The sequence below is a fragment of the Aquila chrysaetos genome, chromosome 7 (assembly GCF_900496995.4).
Source record: "Aquila chrysaetos chrysaetos chromosome 7, bAquChr1.4, whole genome shotgun sequence".
NCBI classification, from domain to species: Eukaryota; Metazoa; Chordata; class Aves; order Accipitriformes; family Accipitridae; genus Aquila; species Aquila chrysaetos.
The window spans coordinates 35,534,449-35,551,383 of NC_044010.1; the positions used below are offsets into that span (position 1 = coordinate 35,534,449).

General features: G+C 49.0%; 1 protein-coding gene across 2 annotated transcripts in view; it reads left to right on the forward strand.

Moving 5' to 3' along the window:
* Nucleotides 1–4,217: 4,217 nt before the first annotated feature.
* PDE9A (phosphodiesterase 9A) overlaps nucleotides 4,218–16,935 on the forward strand; it is a 51,256-nt gene continuing 38,538 nt past the window's right edge. The window contains exon 1 of one of the 2 annotated variants that reach the window (XM_030020313.2): nucleotides 4,218–5,498. In XM_030020313.2, the coding sequence (XP_029876173.1) occupies nucleotides 5,430–5,498 (69 nt within the window). In that variant the 5' untranslated portion in view covers nucleotides 4,218–5,429. The remainder of the gene's footprint in view (nucleotides 5,499–16,935) is intronic. The other variant, XM_030020312.2, reaches the window with a different exon arrangement.

Consider the following 16,935-nt stretch of genomic DNA (forward strand, 5'->3'; position numbering starts at 1 on the left):
AAATGCCAGATGCTGTAATGGACACATGCTTTCATAAAGTGGAAGGATCTCCTGTGGCTTGAGACTGCTCTTCCCCTTCTCCAAGCCAGTACTGCACACATGGACAAGTATGCGTGAGTTAACAGGGTTTGTTATTTTTACTTTCCCAAGATTTTAGCCTATTAACTGGTATGTGTAAGTGTTGAGACGCAAGCAAGAACTACTGGTACCAGAATTTTAACAACAATTGTAAACAGAATAAAGGCAGTATTATCACCAAGGTGGCCAGCATTGTTGGATTAAAGAGCAAGGCTGGTTCCCTAGTGAGTAATACTACGTTCTCCAGCCCACAGGGCTCTATATCTGCACCCTGGTGCCCCAGACCAGGCACGTCAGGAGATGCCACAGCTCCCTTCCAGCCCATGTTCCTGGGGGTTTGCCATGGAAACCGGGATGCGGGCGATTACGGCTGCACCATGTGGATTGGGGATGGGGATGGGTTGAGCGATGGACACAGAGATGGGGCTGGAGCCAAGAGTGAGGTGGGGAGCTGGACTGCTGCATGGTGAAGGGCCAAATGCAGGCTTTCAGGGCCCATACAGACAAATCATATAAAGGTGCCAGTATTAATAATCAGTCATTCTGTAATTAGCATTAAATATGATCATTTCCAGGACCGGTCCTGTGGAAACCTGGCAGCATATAGAAGAAATGTGCAAAGAAGCAAGCTAAAATTTCCGTATACAGCAAGCCATAGGCTTTCCATAGGCTGATGGAAAGGAGTGAGAGCTGGACTGAAAAGGTCAGTCATGCTCCGCAACAGGCGCGATGGAGGAGCTTACGCGGGCATAGCCATTGGTTTAGCTATTAACAGTGTAACCCCCATGGAAAGTTAATTCCTGTATAGACTTGACCTTGACTCACAGGTTTGTGGGGGAGAAAAATCTAGAAGCAAGAGTGATGAAACACCAAAGATGGTGAAAGGGGGGAGAGAAGACTGAACAAAGTAGGGAGTGGAAGAGGAGCTGGGGGAGTGAAGGGGAAACCTTCCCAGCTCCAGGGGCAATCTGGTATTTTGGTCAGTTTGAGGGAAACGGCATGGAGAGGTAAAGCAGTAAGTCAAGGCCCTGTGGGAACATGGAGACAGACACGTGCAAGAGACCTACCGCTGAAGGAGGGGACCTGCAAGAGAAGGGATTCATGGGCAGAGGAAGCAGCTGAGAAGCTTAGATACGGAGTAGGTAAGGAAAAAGTTGATTTTTAAAAATCACTATTCTCTGCTTTTTCTTCTAGGCAAACCTTGTTCAAAATATATCACTGTCCTTAAAATACTTGGCTTGAGTCATGCTCCAGCTGCCCATCACCTTCTCAGGCCGGGCTGCGCCTTCCCAGTCCCAATGGCCCAGGAGGCGTTTCCAAATACAGCCTTAGACCCTTATCAGCCCCTTCCAAGGGCACCCAGCTACTTTCTGTGCTTTGCACAAGCCCGAAGGTTTTCCCTCCCTGGCCTCAACCGCAGGCACCTCTCCCTGCCCTGCAGGTGGGGTGAGCCACCGGGTGTTGAGTCCAGCCCCACGCAGCCTCCCGGGGCGCAGGGCAGGGGCAGGCACCGCAGGCAGGGCACCGAGAGGTCTCGCTCCACCACGGACGACGAGGAGGGTGAGGAAACGGGGTTCAGCGATGACTCGTGGAAATGCATTTCCCTGCGGAAAAGTGAATGGGAGATCTTTCCCTGAAAGGTTTAACTTACCTGGCTTTTTTTTTCCCCCCATCTAAATCCTTTTGAAGATTACCGCCCTGCACTCGCCCAGTTTGGATGCGCAGCTGCTCACAGCAGGTTGCGAGGGCACTTAGTTTCTTGAGTGCTGCAGGACAACTAGGTTTTAGAGAGGCTGGGGGTCATGGTCTGCAGTGGGTGCCACCGTGTGAGCACAGCGACTTCAGGACTGGTGAAGCGAGCCCTGGAAACCCCGTCCCATGGCTGTAAATAGGTGGCTGTGATTGATGGGGATGCTTTGGAGAAAGGACAGATTTGGGGAGACTATCGCAAAAGGACGTTGCCACCTCAAGATGGGTCTGACAGGGACAGCTCCTCGGAGGGGCTGCGCAGGCTGGCAGTCCATGGGAAAGGCGAGCAGAGGCAGCGGCAGTACTGTCCCTGCCTTGTCCTCGACAGCTCGCCGTCTCGGTCCCTTCTGCGTAGTTGCAGCCGTGGGCAGGGGGGACAGAGTGTTTGGGGATGGTGCCATGCCACCCCATGCCAGCCCTTCATGGAGAGTGGCTGATGCAGCCTTCTTCATCCCTAAAGCTTTCCACTCGCCCTTTCAGCAGCACTTGCAGCAGGGGGGGATCTCAACCCGTGTAAAGACAGCGTGGATGTTCTGTGCCTTGACAGCAGTGAGTCCAAGTGCAAACAGTGTGTGATCTGAATATCCTACAGTTACACCTTGGAAACCTTAATAAAGCTGCCTCTGAACTGCCTATGTGGAGCAGACGCTGGGACCAGGAGACAGAGGCACCTTTTTTTACTCCTTGGGAGCACCCGCCGGCGTAAGTGACATCTGGCTGGGGCACCGCCAGATTGTCGGGCCAAAGGCTCAAGCCCCGCAGCCCTCTGAAAGCCACATCTGCCTTTAAGGGTTGTGTGTACAAAGTGGTATGTGTTGGCCTCGGTAAACAACTTAGCAGAGAAGGCAAAGCAGAGCTGTGCAACACTTGATGTGTCCCCTGCGGCCTGGGGGATAATAGCTTAGTGCTGCCCGTAGCTGTTCAAAATGCTCCTTTAAGGCAAATGATGGAGAAACATCATGTGGCGCTGTATTGCCAGGATTTGGCCCAGCTGATGAATTGTTGAAGGGTTCGATAAGATAGGATAATTCTTCCAAGTCATTTTTGCCCCGCGTTGCACAACATGTAATGAAATAAGGAGATTCGGGAGGGTTAAACCAGCTAAAGGCAGGCAGCTATCTCACGGAGCTGCACATCCTCTTTGATGAACACCATCTTTTGTCACCTTTCAGGCATGGGCCTGAGCTGTGCCTTAGATTGCATCAGGCTCTTACCATAATTTCTGAGAGCTCAGCTTTTCTAGATTCACTTCTACATGAAAAGTTCTTGAAAAGTGCAGTTGTCAGCAATTTTACAGCAAACCAATTTTTCCAACAAGTATAAATGTAATTAAGGCAGGGGAGTGGGATGTGTGCTGGAGCTTAAGAACACAATTTAAATACCCAGGGACAATAGATAGGATGGAGAGGCAGGAACAGGATCATCACCTGGATTTCAGAGCCTGTCCTTTTGCTGGAGCAGCTGGTCACTTTTTTAAACGGAAATCAAAAGGTGGATGCTCACCGGTGTGAGATTCTGGTCATTAGGTGTCTCAATGATGTGCGATCAAATCCTGCAATGCACCAGTGACCTCGTCTGACCGCTCTTGGAGCAGGCCACCACGGGGGTAGATCTCAGCTGCCTCCTCTACAAGACCAAACGCCCCATGTGCATCTCCCAGTGGGAGTAGTTTTGCTGCCTCTTTCTAAATGGCTGCGTTTTTGTTGACATGACCGTCTTCCGTGGGTACCTGCTGCTTGTCAAGGTCAATCAAGTCACTCAGGAGTGAACCATGGTAAAAGAGGGTTAAGGCAATGCTTAGCAGAGCGGGGTATGAAATGATCGGTCACAGAAGTCCCAACCGATGTACAGAAGCAGTGGGGTTGATGAGGAAGGACTGTTGCAGTGGGAGAGGCTGCACCCACCTTGGAATAGCCGTGGGGATAGCCTACAGGATAGCCTGTGGGGTAGACTGCAAAATAGCCTGGAGGATAACCTGGGGGAAGCCGCCAGGACAGCTTACAGGATGGGCTGTGACATAGCCTGGGGGATAGCCTAGGGGATAGCTTACAGGATTGCCCTACAGTGGCAAGGGCTCTCTCCTGAAAGACTTCAAGTGCTTGCTCCAAGCTGGCAGAGGAAAGATGTGGAGCAAAGGCTCGCACCTCCCCAAAGATTTGCCTTGTCGCTGGCTGTGAGGGAGTACCGCTGGCTTCGGTCCGAAAGGCCAGCCTGGCTCTGGCTCCAGGACCCGCTCAGCCCTGCCAGCTCTCACGAATCCCCTTCTCCCAGCGAACGAGCCCTGCCCGTGTGTTGCGGGGGGCAGCCGAGGCTGCACATCGTGCCGTAGCCCACAGGGCCACGTTGGTCTCCTCTGCGGGTCAGTTGTGTCTCGCTCGAGGGCCTGGGGGTGGGCAGGGAAGGTGGCACCGACCCCGCTGCCGCAAGCCCATCTCTCCCAGACTGCGGCGCAAAAGAGGCCGGGAAATGTTTTTTGCAGCTCTTCCGTCAGAAGCCTCAGAAAACACCGAGAACTAACACTCGCAGGGTGAGCTGTTTCCAGCCGCGCTGGGCATGCTTGCAGCCCGTCGAACAGCCTCTCCTCTGCGAGGGCGGAGGAGCGGCTGCCTCCGGAGCGCTCTCCTCTCCGTGACGGAGCATCACCCGCCGCGGCTTCGGCTCCCCACAGGCACAGGCACTGCAGCACAGCACAGACACGCGGCAGATGGCATTTGGCATCCGCTCAGAGAATCGACCGTCGGATGCTTTGCTCCCTCCTGGTTTTCGGCTGCGCCTTCCCATGGGAGATGCCTTTGCCAGGATACTTCACATTCCCTTAAATGACAAATTCCTTCGCTCCGGGGGTGGCACGGATGGTGTTGGGCGAGAGCATGGGCTTTACGCTTTCTTCGTGCTTCTGGAGCTGACAGGAGGAAAAAAAAGCTGCTGCTTTTTCTTTCCATCCTTGTAATGATAACAGGAGGGATGCGGAAATTAAGCTGCTGAGTTTGGGCTGAGACGGTCTGAGCCTCGGCTGCGGCGGGTGTCTGAAAGGACACTTCCAGCACAGGGCACAGCTGGGAGCCTCTCACACCGCTTGCAGGGTGCGGGCAGCTCACCAGAAGGGTCCGCACTAATTAATGATTACAGTCCTATTTCAGCGTAAAAATGAATGACATCTCTCACCACCCTGATGAAGGAGGTTTTTCTCTCCTCCCCAGCCCCCCCCGGGGGATAAATGCCACTTGGTCTTGTGTGTAAGAGGAGCTGGTCGGCCCCAGGGTCAGAGCAGCAGCTCTCAGCCCTAAAGCCAAGAGGGGTTGTTGCTACGGGAGTCGAGAGGGCACTTGCAGACAGCATCTGGAGCCTGTGTCTTTCCCTGTCCGAGGCAGCTGGATTTGGAGGGAAGCAAAACTAAAAGGAGGTGGCAGAGAGAGACAGAAGCACAGCAAAATGCATGCATGTTAGAGGAGGGACCTTCCCAGAATGAGAGTACAGTGGGATACAGAAGAGCGGGGACACCAAACTGTCAGGCAGCGGTGGCTCGGCTTGGTAGGATAAACCTTATTTTCTGCTCTGTTTGACACTGGAAAAAAGTCCAGTGAAAGCCCAACTGTAGCAAGATGGGATCTGCCTCCTCAACTTACCGGCCCAAGTGTATTTATTTGGATATTGATGGAAGAATTCAAAAGGTACTTTTGCTGTTTTTTACGAAGTAGCGTCTCTGGACGCAGCAGCGGCTGCGGGCTGTGTTTGCTGCACGACCTATTTCTGTAACGCGAGTTAGATGCGTGTTTGCATTCAGCGCCGTTGCGGGCTTCAAATCTCTTTTTAAGGGGAAGGAGGGGGGATCTTGAGCAGCTTTTGCTTTGTACACGGATGTTTATTTAAAGGGGAAGGGGAGGCTGGCAGCAGGGGAGGGCTGGGTGCTGCCAGCTCTCACGGATGGTGTGGGGATCCTCGGTTTAGCAGCCGTGCAGGCTTCCTTTCCCGGAGTAGCGTTGCGACGTGTTTACAAAGTTTTGCCTGCGGAGCGGTTTTTACCCAAGCAGTGGGAGCCAGAAAGCACGGCGTGCCGAGTTGTTTGGAGATTACCTGCCACGGGGGGTTTAGCGATGGGCATTTTCCTACTGCCAAGCTGAACGGCAGGCAGGTGCCCGGCTGTTGTGCGATGGGGTGTGCCGCTGGATCGCTGGGGGGCTGTGGGGTCCCTGCCACCTTTGCCAAGTTGTTCATAAATGATGATAAACGTTAATTAAAACTTTCACTTTCATTAGCCTGCATTGTTTGCTTAAACACGGTTCATAGCACAGGGAAAACGGTGGGAGAAATGTATTCTGGTTAAAAGGGAGAGCTCGCACACTGTCGAACTGACAGCCCACTGCTTTTAAACAGAAACAATGCCGCCGCGTTTTTGCAAGTCTTTTTTTTCTTCTTTTGTCAGCAATTTTTTGGCCACAAACCAAGTGCCTTTTTTGTACTGGAGAACCACTGCGAGGCTCAAGAGCAAGTAAACCCTGACTTGCAAAATTCAAATTTCTCTCTCTCTTCCTGCTCTGAATTTTCATTTCACCCAGCCTCGCCTTTTGTTTCTCCTTTAAAAAGAAACAGCAAAGATACCCTTTCCCTTCCCTCCCCTTTGCTGTATAAGTGACGGCAGAAACGAGGTAAAGGGAGAGCTGATACTCACAGTCCCGTCCCACCGTGCACACCTCTGTTGCCTACGGTCCCCACTGCCACTGCCCTGGAGACCACCACGACCATGAAAGTCATGTCCTCAGGAACAAGACCTCGGAGAATCCAAATCTGTGCCAGGTTGCCCACAGCAGGCTGCTCCTCTTCATCCATCTCGGGGGTTCGACGTGACGGTGGTCCCTCTGCCACCGCGGGCTCCTCCGTCCTGGCAGGTGGGAGCGTGCCGGCTCTGCTGGGCTGAAGGCACTGCTGCTTTTTTGCCAGAGCTTAATGAGTTGGTTGCCTGATGGCCACAAGAAGCAAGGCTTGTACAGAGCTCCCTGGCATCTTTACAGTTCAGTATGACAATGTTTTGGTATTTTGAAAGGGTGGTGAGTGTTCCCATAGACGTTGGTAAAGCACATTGCCTGTCATTTATGCTGGTTTAAAAAAAAAAAAAAAAAAAAAAGCATGTCTCAGAACCAGTCTCTGGAGAGTACTTTTGACACTAAAAACGCAGAAGAGGCATAATCGCATGAGAAAGCAAATGCAAACTCAGGCAGTATTAAGGGTTTTTTTTTCTCGATAAACATTATCTGTTTCTTTTGTCAGATGTGAAATTCCATCTGTGCAATGTTTGGAAGGATTCCTGCAGTAAAAATGCTGTGTAAATGGGGTTCACCCAGGGGTAAGCAGGGCATATCTCAGATTCTCATGCCTCCTCAGTAACAACATCATTAGAAATAAAAAAATAAAACCCAACCCTTAATCTTCTAAGGAATGCAGTATTGGAGGCTTCTAAAGGGAACTCATTAAATCAATGCTAAGCTATTCATCAACCCAGTTATGAGGTATGAGCTTCATTATAACAGTACTTGTTGAGTTTGAAAGGGCTCAGCTCCAACTTGCAACCGGCTTGCTGGACATCGCAGAGTTGTGCAATAGAACTGGGCATCCTACAATACCGCTAATTGTGATGGCAGTTACTCACAGGTAATTTTGTGTTTCCACGGCCTGAATTTCTACTGGTGCAGCCGCAGGATGTGCTACTGACTTTGGGAGAAGTTGTTCTGCCTTGGCACGGGGGTAAATGAAAGGACAAACCAGGCTCAGAGAGCCGCGTCACCTCTCCCGGGAACCTGCGTGGTGCAGAAGAGCACTTGAAAGTGCTCTGGAACAGGAGCGTTGAATTAAGCTAAGTAGGTTTGTGTGTCGGCAGGTCCAGAGGGGCACAGCAGGGAGGGCAAAGGGACGCGGCGATCCTTGAAGGCGTTTGTTGGCTTTGAAGCCCCTCTTGGTAGTCGTTGAAATAAAGGAGGCACCATCAGCGGGGGTTGAATGCAGAGCCACACCTGAGGCCGACACATCCCAGAGGAAGGGCTGAGGTCCATACCTGCAAGGCCAGTGCCATGAACACCAGTAGCCTCCTGTGGGGGGGCGGTGGGAGGCCGGGGGGAGAGGGGAGCCCAGCCCAGCACTGCTGTGCATCGCTCCTACACCACACTGGGGAAGCTTAGCTCTCGCCTCCGTAACTTCCTTGGCTCCTGCCCTTTCCCTGTGTCCCCATCCTGCCCGCGCCCGCAGAGGCTCCCGGTCGTTTGTCACGGTTTGATAAACTGACCTTTCAGAGGCATGGGCAGGCACAAAATGGTCTTCACCAAAGCTGACCGCAGGGAAGGGCTCTCCTCCAGTGGGCAGAGTTGACTGAGCATCTCCCCATGCTGGGGCAGCAAGGGCTCTGCTTTGGGAGGGACAGGAGATGACCCGACCCAGCCCAGTAGACACCAACCCTGGTACACCCACAGGCACCTGAGCTCAAGATCCCCAAAAAGGTGGTTTTCGTGTCCACCAGAGGAAGGCTTCGGGCTGCTGGTAGCTGTGTCCTGGCCAAGGGGCAGGGGATGGGGATCTCCCACGGAGCGGCCACCTGCCAAGCTGGTGGAGGCAGAGCCAAACGCGAAGCAGGAGGTGGAGGGGACAGCTGTGCTGGGGCTGCGGGAGAGGGAAGATCAAAGGCTTCACGGCGTTACAGCCACACACCGAACCGGGGCTCTGCACTAACCAGCTTCAAAGAGGTCACTTGTTCTCAGAGCTGATTGAAAAATGAAATTACAGCGTAATGCGCTTCCTATCCAGCACCTACATAAAGGGGATGCGCACCTGGGGGAAACAAGCTTTGCTTGGTTTATTTATTTTTAAAGGATCCTCTCACCCAGAGACCGGCAGCAGTTCATTACCCGCTTGCCTGGACACACACCTCCCTCTGCACTTCACACGCGTGCCCAGGGCTTAGCACATCTGTGAAACACCCCCGTGTCCCACCCCTGCCACAGCCTGGTCTGCTGCCAGGCAAAGGAGAAGATGGTGGGATGGGGGAAGCCGTGGCCGTGTTTCATATAGGATAAGGTGATTTTGCAGTACCCACCCAAACCCCCAACCTGCCAGCGGAGAAGTGAGGTTTGCTGCAGAGTCCTATTTTCCTTCATAATGTTATTAACCCTTTGGCCACATTTTAAGAAAAATTCCTATTGAGTCTGTTTCCAATTAAAAATCCACCAGCAAGAAAATGTTCCCCAGCTCATGCCCAATTTTTTTCCATGAAGAAAATACTGGGGAACATTTTCTTTTGACCTTTGAGATTTAAATGGTAACAGAGCTGAACCAGCCAGTGGCCCTATTCCCAGGTGGGTGGCTTCATGGCTCTCGTTTTCAAATGTCAGAGGGTAGTGGCTTTGCTTACAGAGTTGTAAGGGGTTCCTCCGAGAAAAATGCTTAATTCAAGAGGATTTATGTTTCCAGTGTCTTAATCAACATCATATTTGTAACAAGGATGGAAAGTCAGAGGGGTACAGAGCCTGAACTAACTGGAAAAAAGAAAAGGACCGCCGCCTTTGTCAAGGATTCTATGAAATTACTCAGGGTGGTATTTTCATCCTCTTCAGAAAGCAAGTAAAGAATTTTGGAGTCATTTTTTCTGGTTTACTGAGTCATTCTGGATGCCAAACAGAGAAATGACCTCCTTTTTTTTTTTTTCCAAAGAAATGTATTGAGTTCAACCTTTCTGGGTGTCTACTGTACTGACCTGTGGAGCAGGACACTGAGCCATCTACAGCCATTGTTCCTCTTGGCCTGAGGTCCACAATGAACAGAACAACGCTAAGACTGGATTTTGGTGCTGTGCTTATTGCATTGAAACGTCAGCGCATAGGAATCATTTCTGTCATGTGAGCTTTTCTTTTTAATTAGAGCAACAGCAACTGTGGTATAAATGCCTAGACTCTAGCAAACCCAACAGATTTTTCCAAAGCTCACCGTGCTATTTTTAACACGCCAAACTGGATTCAGATTAAAAACAAAACACAGCAGAAAAATAATGGCGTGATGATCAGTTCAAGGCGATTAAGTATTTTTGCATCCCGGTGACTCTCGCAGCACAGCAGGCCAAGCATGCTCTGCGGTGCCCATGGACCCCATCCCCGTCTGTTTGGATTGAGGATTTAGGGCAACACCCTTTCAGCCGCCGACCATCCGAGGGGTGCACAGAGGGGGTGTTCGTGGGCAGTCGGGACACGGACACCTCCGGGGGGCTGCTCTGCCTGGCTGGTGTTCGCAGGTTCTTCCCATGCATAGACAAGCCGATGCCAAAACCCGCTTTCGCGTGGTGAGGCATAAGTATGTTTTTGTGGGATCAAGGCCATTTTCTCAGTGCTGGCAGATCTCTGTGGGTAAGGGAGGGTGCAAGGTAGCGCAGCCTGAGTCTGGCCAGTGGTCCTGGCTAACCTTGGCTCTCCGATTTTAGCTGGCCCCAGTGAATTCAAGGCGGCTGCTAGATGTTCTTGCTGTAAAGCAGCAAGAAATGAAGAGCACGTTCCTAAAACTCCATCACATGACAGCACATAAACATTTTAAAGAGTAAAAATGGCTTAAACCCGTGCTTTTAAGAAAGTGAAAGAAAATGTCATACTTGAGGCCTCTCTCTCTCCCCTACTCCCCCTTCTCTTTCCTCCCCAGTGAGGGCTCCTCAGAGCATTTAGGGGGCCAAACCTCAATCCCAGCACAGCTCCGTAATTCCAGCATAGCTCCATAGTTCTTCTGTACCCATCACCCAGAAAGGCTTGTTTACTGCTGTTTATCTTTCTGAAGTCACATGCAGTCTATTACAGTTACTACAGTTCATGCTCACATTAGCCAAGACAAAGTGTAAGTTTAACACTCTCCCGCTAGCATTACCTATGGATTCGCACAAGCCAACTGTAGCAACTTATGCTACTCATACACACCTCTTCTGGCTTAGTACAAACAAGATAAAACCATTTTGTTTCTAGCACCTTTGTAGTGAACTTACTTTTACAGCTACAAATCGCCTTTCACTGGCCTCTCACCATACCTGCTTTTCCTTACTCCATTAACTAACATTACCCTTCTAACAGTCCTATATTATCAAGAATGTTGTAATGTCAGGCACTAATTGTGTGAGTAGTTTCAAAACAAACAGCCTAGCTTCACTCACATTTAGTGAGGACATTTGGTGCTGAAGCATCCTTATTATCCAGTTTACGAAACATTTCAAGCCTAATGCATTAATGTGCTACAGGGTTAATTGCACTTAGTACTCCATTAGCAGCAAACATATGTCCTTTTTATGTTAAGAAAAGCCAGAGTATAGACATTTGTGTTATTTGTCAAAGGTTGAGATACTTTTATGTCTGCTGCAGAAAATAAGAAACTGTCGGCTCAGCCTCTCACAATCAGCCTTGCTGGTTCCTGCTTATATTCTGCCATTAATCATTAGCACTGAAAGACTGAATATCAGCAATATGTCCTTTAGTATAGTCAGTAGGTTACACAAGGCTCTCTTTAATGTAACCTCGCTTCTTCTATGAGCCCAACTAACTCTAAAAAGTAATGAGATCCTTCCTTGCTCGTAGTGAAAGACCCAGCCTCTGCCATGCTGTCCCTCTCAGTGGACATCCAGGATTGCCCTGGGGGTCACACGTACGAGTGTATTGTAGACATTTTCTCTTTCCTGAAAAGAGAAAAATCTCTTTTCCCATAGCTCTCTATTCGGAGATGTTATAGGGATGGGAATTGCGACTTACCATACAGCCATGTGCCTCAGGATCCTGATACGTCAGCTCTGTCTGGCAGCTCCTGTTTCTTATTTTAGGGTAATGTATATAATCAGGAAACTAATGGGATTCACCCCACTTAACCATTAACAGTAGCCATCTAAAAGTTAGCGATGACTGCTCCAAGCTAAGCTAGTCACGCAGGTTCCCCTGCAGTCACTGGGGAGGCGGGTGGTATCTCCAGAGGATGATTCATCCCATCTTAAACTGGGTTTCAGAGACGTGTGGGCTGATTTACCCTTTGGAAGTTGTCCTCTTTCTCTGCTGGCAAGAGAGGGAGTCTAGCAGAATGACATGCATGAGATGCCGAACTTGTAGATGGTTAAAGTTACGTCACACAAATCCCACCTGTATATTTCGCTTAGGTGTTGTGTTGAAATGAACGTTGTCAAGCCTCATCACTGCCCGAAGGTAAGTGTGAATCAGCAGGACTGCAGAGCTCTGGCTGTTGGAAGTAAAACATCTACCATGCTCCTCGTCCTCTAACAGAAGCTGTGCTTGAAGAGCCCAGGGGAGCTTTCATTTTTGCTTGGATTCTCAGCTGAGGGTTCTCATGTTTTGTTCTCCGTGCATGCACATGTACACATGCACTTATTTTCTGTTCTTGTCTTAGAGAAGCTCCTACTGCATCAAACAGATGGTACTTTTTTAAATATCGCCCAACATTTGAAGCTCAGATATATGGAATGGTTTTCTGAATATCAACTGTGAATTAGTGTGAGGAGTGAAAAATAGACAGATTATTTGGATATAGTTGGGCTCATGCTATGCTTGTATCTGAATGCAAAGAGTGAGAAACCTGGAAGATGTTTAGATATAGGATTTTAGGTAAGGCTTCTGTTGGATATTGGGAACTATGACTGATAGGTCATTTATCATTATTTTTTGAGGAAGACCTAGTTGCTTACACATTTAGAAATATGAATTCCTTCCAGTGATTTTTACAGAGTGATATCTAAAAGTTCTGGATCCTACTTCATTTTTATATGGACAACAAAGACCACGGAAGAGACAGGGAAAAATCACAATGAAAAATTTCACATCAGCCTTCTGCCTTAGCAATTCAGAAATCCTCTGTGAAAGCTGCTCTTACAGAAGCAGCAACAATTTTCACAGTCCATACAAGATACATAACTGAGTTTTACCAGACTCTTTTCTGAAACACTCTCCTCCAATCTCATTTGTGAAAGATTATAATTTTAGATTGTTTCAACTCCGCAGTTTCACCTCTGACTCTGAAATTTGCTTACTGAGCTGAATGAAAGACATCACCAAGTGCTAAAAGTCTTGAACACAGCAGGTTGAGACCAGCAAAAGGAAGTAGGACTGGAAACTGAGGGTACACTGAGTTTGAAAATATTTCTGCATTATTTATTTAGGAATTTTACTAGCTTAAAAAAAACAAATGCCAGTTAAATTCTTGGAAGAAAACCCAATTACTAACAGCAGATCAGAACAGGATAACATTCTGGACAGGGTTTGCAGTTTACAGAGAGGATTAGCTGTTCTGAGGATCAAATATAGAACAGAAATTGGATTTGTAATCTGTGTTTTTACCCATCCTATCTCAAAGCAAAATATAATGTGATTAGTTGTAAACTGGTAGGTTGCAGAGTATGTGCACAATGGTCTCTTAGTAACATCTCCATCACAGCCCTTAATATGGAATGGCTCCTCTGAGTGGGAGAGCCAGCCAGAGTACCAGGGCTCTGGTACCTAATCTTTCTGAGACGGGTTTTAAAATCCTTGTCCTAGACCAGAGGTGGATACTACGGATTAAGAGACAATGGCCCCTTATTTCAGAGGAAGGTGTTTCAAAAAAATGCAGAACTGTCTCCAGGAAAGAAACCAGTCCCACAGAAGTGAGCTCTGGGCCAGGAACCAGGCATCCCCATTGAGTCACGCTGTCCTACTTCGTAGTCACTGCATGCTTCATCAAAATATTATTTCCACTCCAAAAAGCCTCAGTTATTATTCATTCTGCTTTTCCCCCCTTTGCTTCACGTTACTTTCCAAGGCAGACAGACAGCATTCCCCACTTAAATCAAATGGCTGCTTCTTGGTCTTGATGGAGACTCATTGAAACAATCAAGCTAAGCATTCAGAGAAGACTAGTTTTCTTGCCTTTTTTTTCTACACACAGTAGAAGTTTTGCTAACAGTAACAAGAACAGAAATATGAAACAATGTTAACTCTCAAACCGGGGAAATTAATTGTTTGCAGATGCTGCATCACTTTTGAGGAATACATTCTTTTCCTCCTGGCACAAATCAAAGGGAGATGCAGTTAACAGGGTTTATATATGGCTGATTTTCTTCATGGCATTTAGTCATCAATCTGCAAGCTGAAGGAGAGGCCTCTGTTTCCCTTTCCCATGCGGTGCATCACTACTGTGACTCTGCTTGCACATGATTTTGGCTCTGCCTTTGCTTTCAGAAATGACACTGACAACTGAGTGTCTTGTGCTGACCGGTCTTGCAGAAGACTCTCGTACCACCAGGCAATATTGGAGTCCCTGTGTCCACTCTTTCTTGTAGGAGGTGTGTCACGAGCTGCATCCCTGGCTTTTTGGGGCTGTGCTGACCTGCGTGACTATGCACTTTTTTGATGCGTGTTATGGGGAAACCTGTCTGTAGCCTATACACGCATGATCTTAGCCCACTACCACAGCTGTAGAAACTGCTGCGGTCTCCTGTCTTTGGCCTCTGTTATGCTCCATAGCAAGGTCTCAGTCCCGTCCTAAGCAGTGATATCTTCCAGTGCCAGGTGTTAATGCAGGGAGTGAGGTGCTGTGAGACACGTCGCAGTAGTGGCTTGCCGCCCAGGCATACGAACAGGGACCAAAGCAAGACGATGACTGTGGGTCAGAGACAGCTGAGACAGGTTTGAAGGGAGATGAAGTCCCTCACTGCTGACTGTGGGTCTGGATCAGACCCACAAACAGTGCCAGAAAAGTATCATCATGGAGACCCAGGCTGAACAGCAATGACTTCAGGACATCTGCCCAAGCGTGGACATCTTCCCAGGACTGGGTAAGATGCTCACTTCTGCAGCTAGTGCCAACAGGGCTGCCTATCCTCAAAGCGGCAGGTCAACCATCTTCCCTGGTCACAGGAGAAAACATGTGTCCCAGATGGCTGAAGTATGGCTGCAAGCCAAATGTCACTATATTGCCCTCATGTTGCTAATGTCCCTGCAATGATAATGGACTTTAGGCAAATAGGATTCCTATACTGTGCTGGAGCCATCAATAGTACACAGTACTGTCCTCCATCTCTCCAAAATGCATTCCAATTGTATTCCATCAGCGCAACTGACATCAACTTTATCGGGAACATCAACCTGCACACAGTAACAGGAACAATTGCATATTGCTGGGAAAGGTCTGAGGCTACCTGCTTTGTTTTATAACAGAAGGAAGTTGGTCAGAAAACTCAGCAGGTTGCAATAGAAGAAAACTTCAGTAGCATATGCTCTTTGATTAAAAAAACCCCAAACAGCTGAGGGCAACCATCCTGAGATGAGTATCAAAGTGTGGTGGGTGATTCACAAATCCACTTTTAGCAAACTTCAGTAAAAATACCAAGTATGGAAAGCTAAAAAGCACGTATGGAGATAGCTTATGATCTAGTATCTACAGTCTTTGTTTTGCTTCCCACTCTTTCGCTATTATGTGGAGTAAACGGAAGCATTAAAATTCATCCTCAGTGCATTGAAAACTCCTGCTACTTTCTATGAGTCAGGCTGGCTTTCTTACCTTTAATGTTCTTTAATTTTTTTTCTTTCTAATCTTTTCCTCTATTATCTGTCCTGGTCAATAATAATTGATTTCCAGAATAAGAAACCTCAATACCTGAAATAGCACTCCTGGCACATCACAAGCCTTTACCCTCTGTTCAGCCGCAATTAACATCATCTGCTCAGTTACTGCATATACCAGTTGTTGTACCCTCCAATACTCTGTCAGCCAATTTTAGCAGCTATCACTCTGGTAGGATCTGTGTTCTGCTAGGAGCGGGGTTTCAGTCCTATCTGAACTCGACTGGGTATGTTTTCTTGCTTTGATTGCTGCTGTATTTTAATAACCAAGGGTCAATCACTGGGCAAAATAGGCTTTTAGAACACACCCAGGCATTAATCCCACCCATTTCCCCGGCAGCAGTTACTAACTACCTCAACAATCAAGTGCCTTGATGTTTTATAAAGTAAAGATATTGCCTGGTGTAAATCTCATCTGGGTCGGAAAACAGGGAAGGTGGGTGTGCGTGCACGTGTCGGTCACAGCCACCTCTTGAGGCGACCAGTATTGTTCTCTTTACCACGAAACCTCTGATGCTTTGCTCAAGAGTAAGGGGGGTCCTCATCACCAGTGAAAACTGAGGTCTGAAGCCTTGCTTCAGCATCAGCGCAAGTGTCGGTGCGTCGCACCCCAGGCACAACAGGGCTCAGTCAGGCTGGCCAGATCTTGCAGTGTTGTCCCTACTCTCCTGATACTTCAGGCTCGCGATGTCCCCAGCTGTGAGCAGGCGTTAGCAGCTCCTCACTGGCAGACCATCCCACGGGCTCTCCCATGGCTTCCCCATTGCCAGTGGCAGAGGTCTGGGTCGGCACCACGCGACATCTCCGGGCAAGGGATTTCCCCTCGTGTCCGAAAGGCACCTTAGAAAACGCATGTGGGAACAGTGTTACTGTAACGCTATTACGATTTAGGAATTAAAGCACTTGAAGGCCAAGGCTGCTGGAGTGAGGCTGCAGGCTTAATTAACTCCTGGCACCTACACCTTTCGGAAGAGTCTTTAATTAGATGATGACATGTTAGTTTTCCCGCCTGGTCTTCGCCTCGCTGAACACACGGGACCTGCTTGATCCGGGGAGGGTGGCAGCAGCCCCCACTGCCTGCAGCCCCTGCCTCCTCCTGGCAGCACCAGGCAAGGCAGTGAAAACAAACCATTGGAAGACCATCCCGGGTGACACGTTCCTCATCTTCTGGGTTACCAGCCTTGAGGCTGATCTGTGGGCATGCACACCTCCCATGCCCACAATGGACGGCAACAGAAACTGTGCCTGAGAATATGGGATGCTACGAGTGGTTGTGGGGATTGGAAAATAGCGATTCCAGCAAGGCACTTGCAAGGAGAGGAGACTTTTGGCATTGATCTCCCTGTGCCTCAGACTTCATCTGCAAAATATCACTTTCTTGCTCCTCCTGAGTTTTGCCATCAGGTCTCCGCAAGTCCCTTTGAGCTGCTGCATCCTGAACCCAGAGGCTCTGTGGCTATTTCTTCTTGGGGGTGCGAGGCAGGTGAGCTCCAGCACCGGCCAGGGA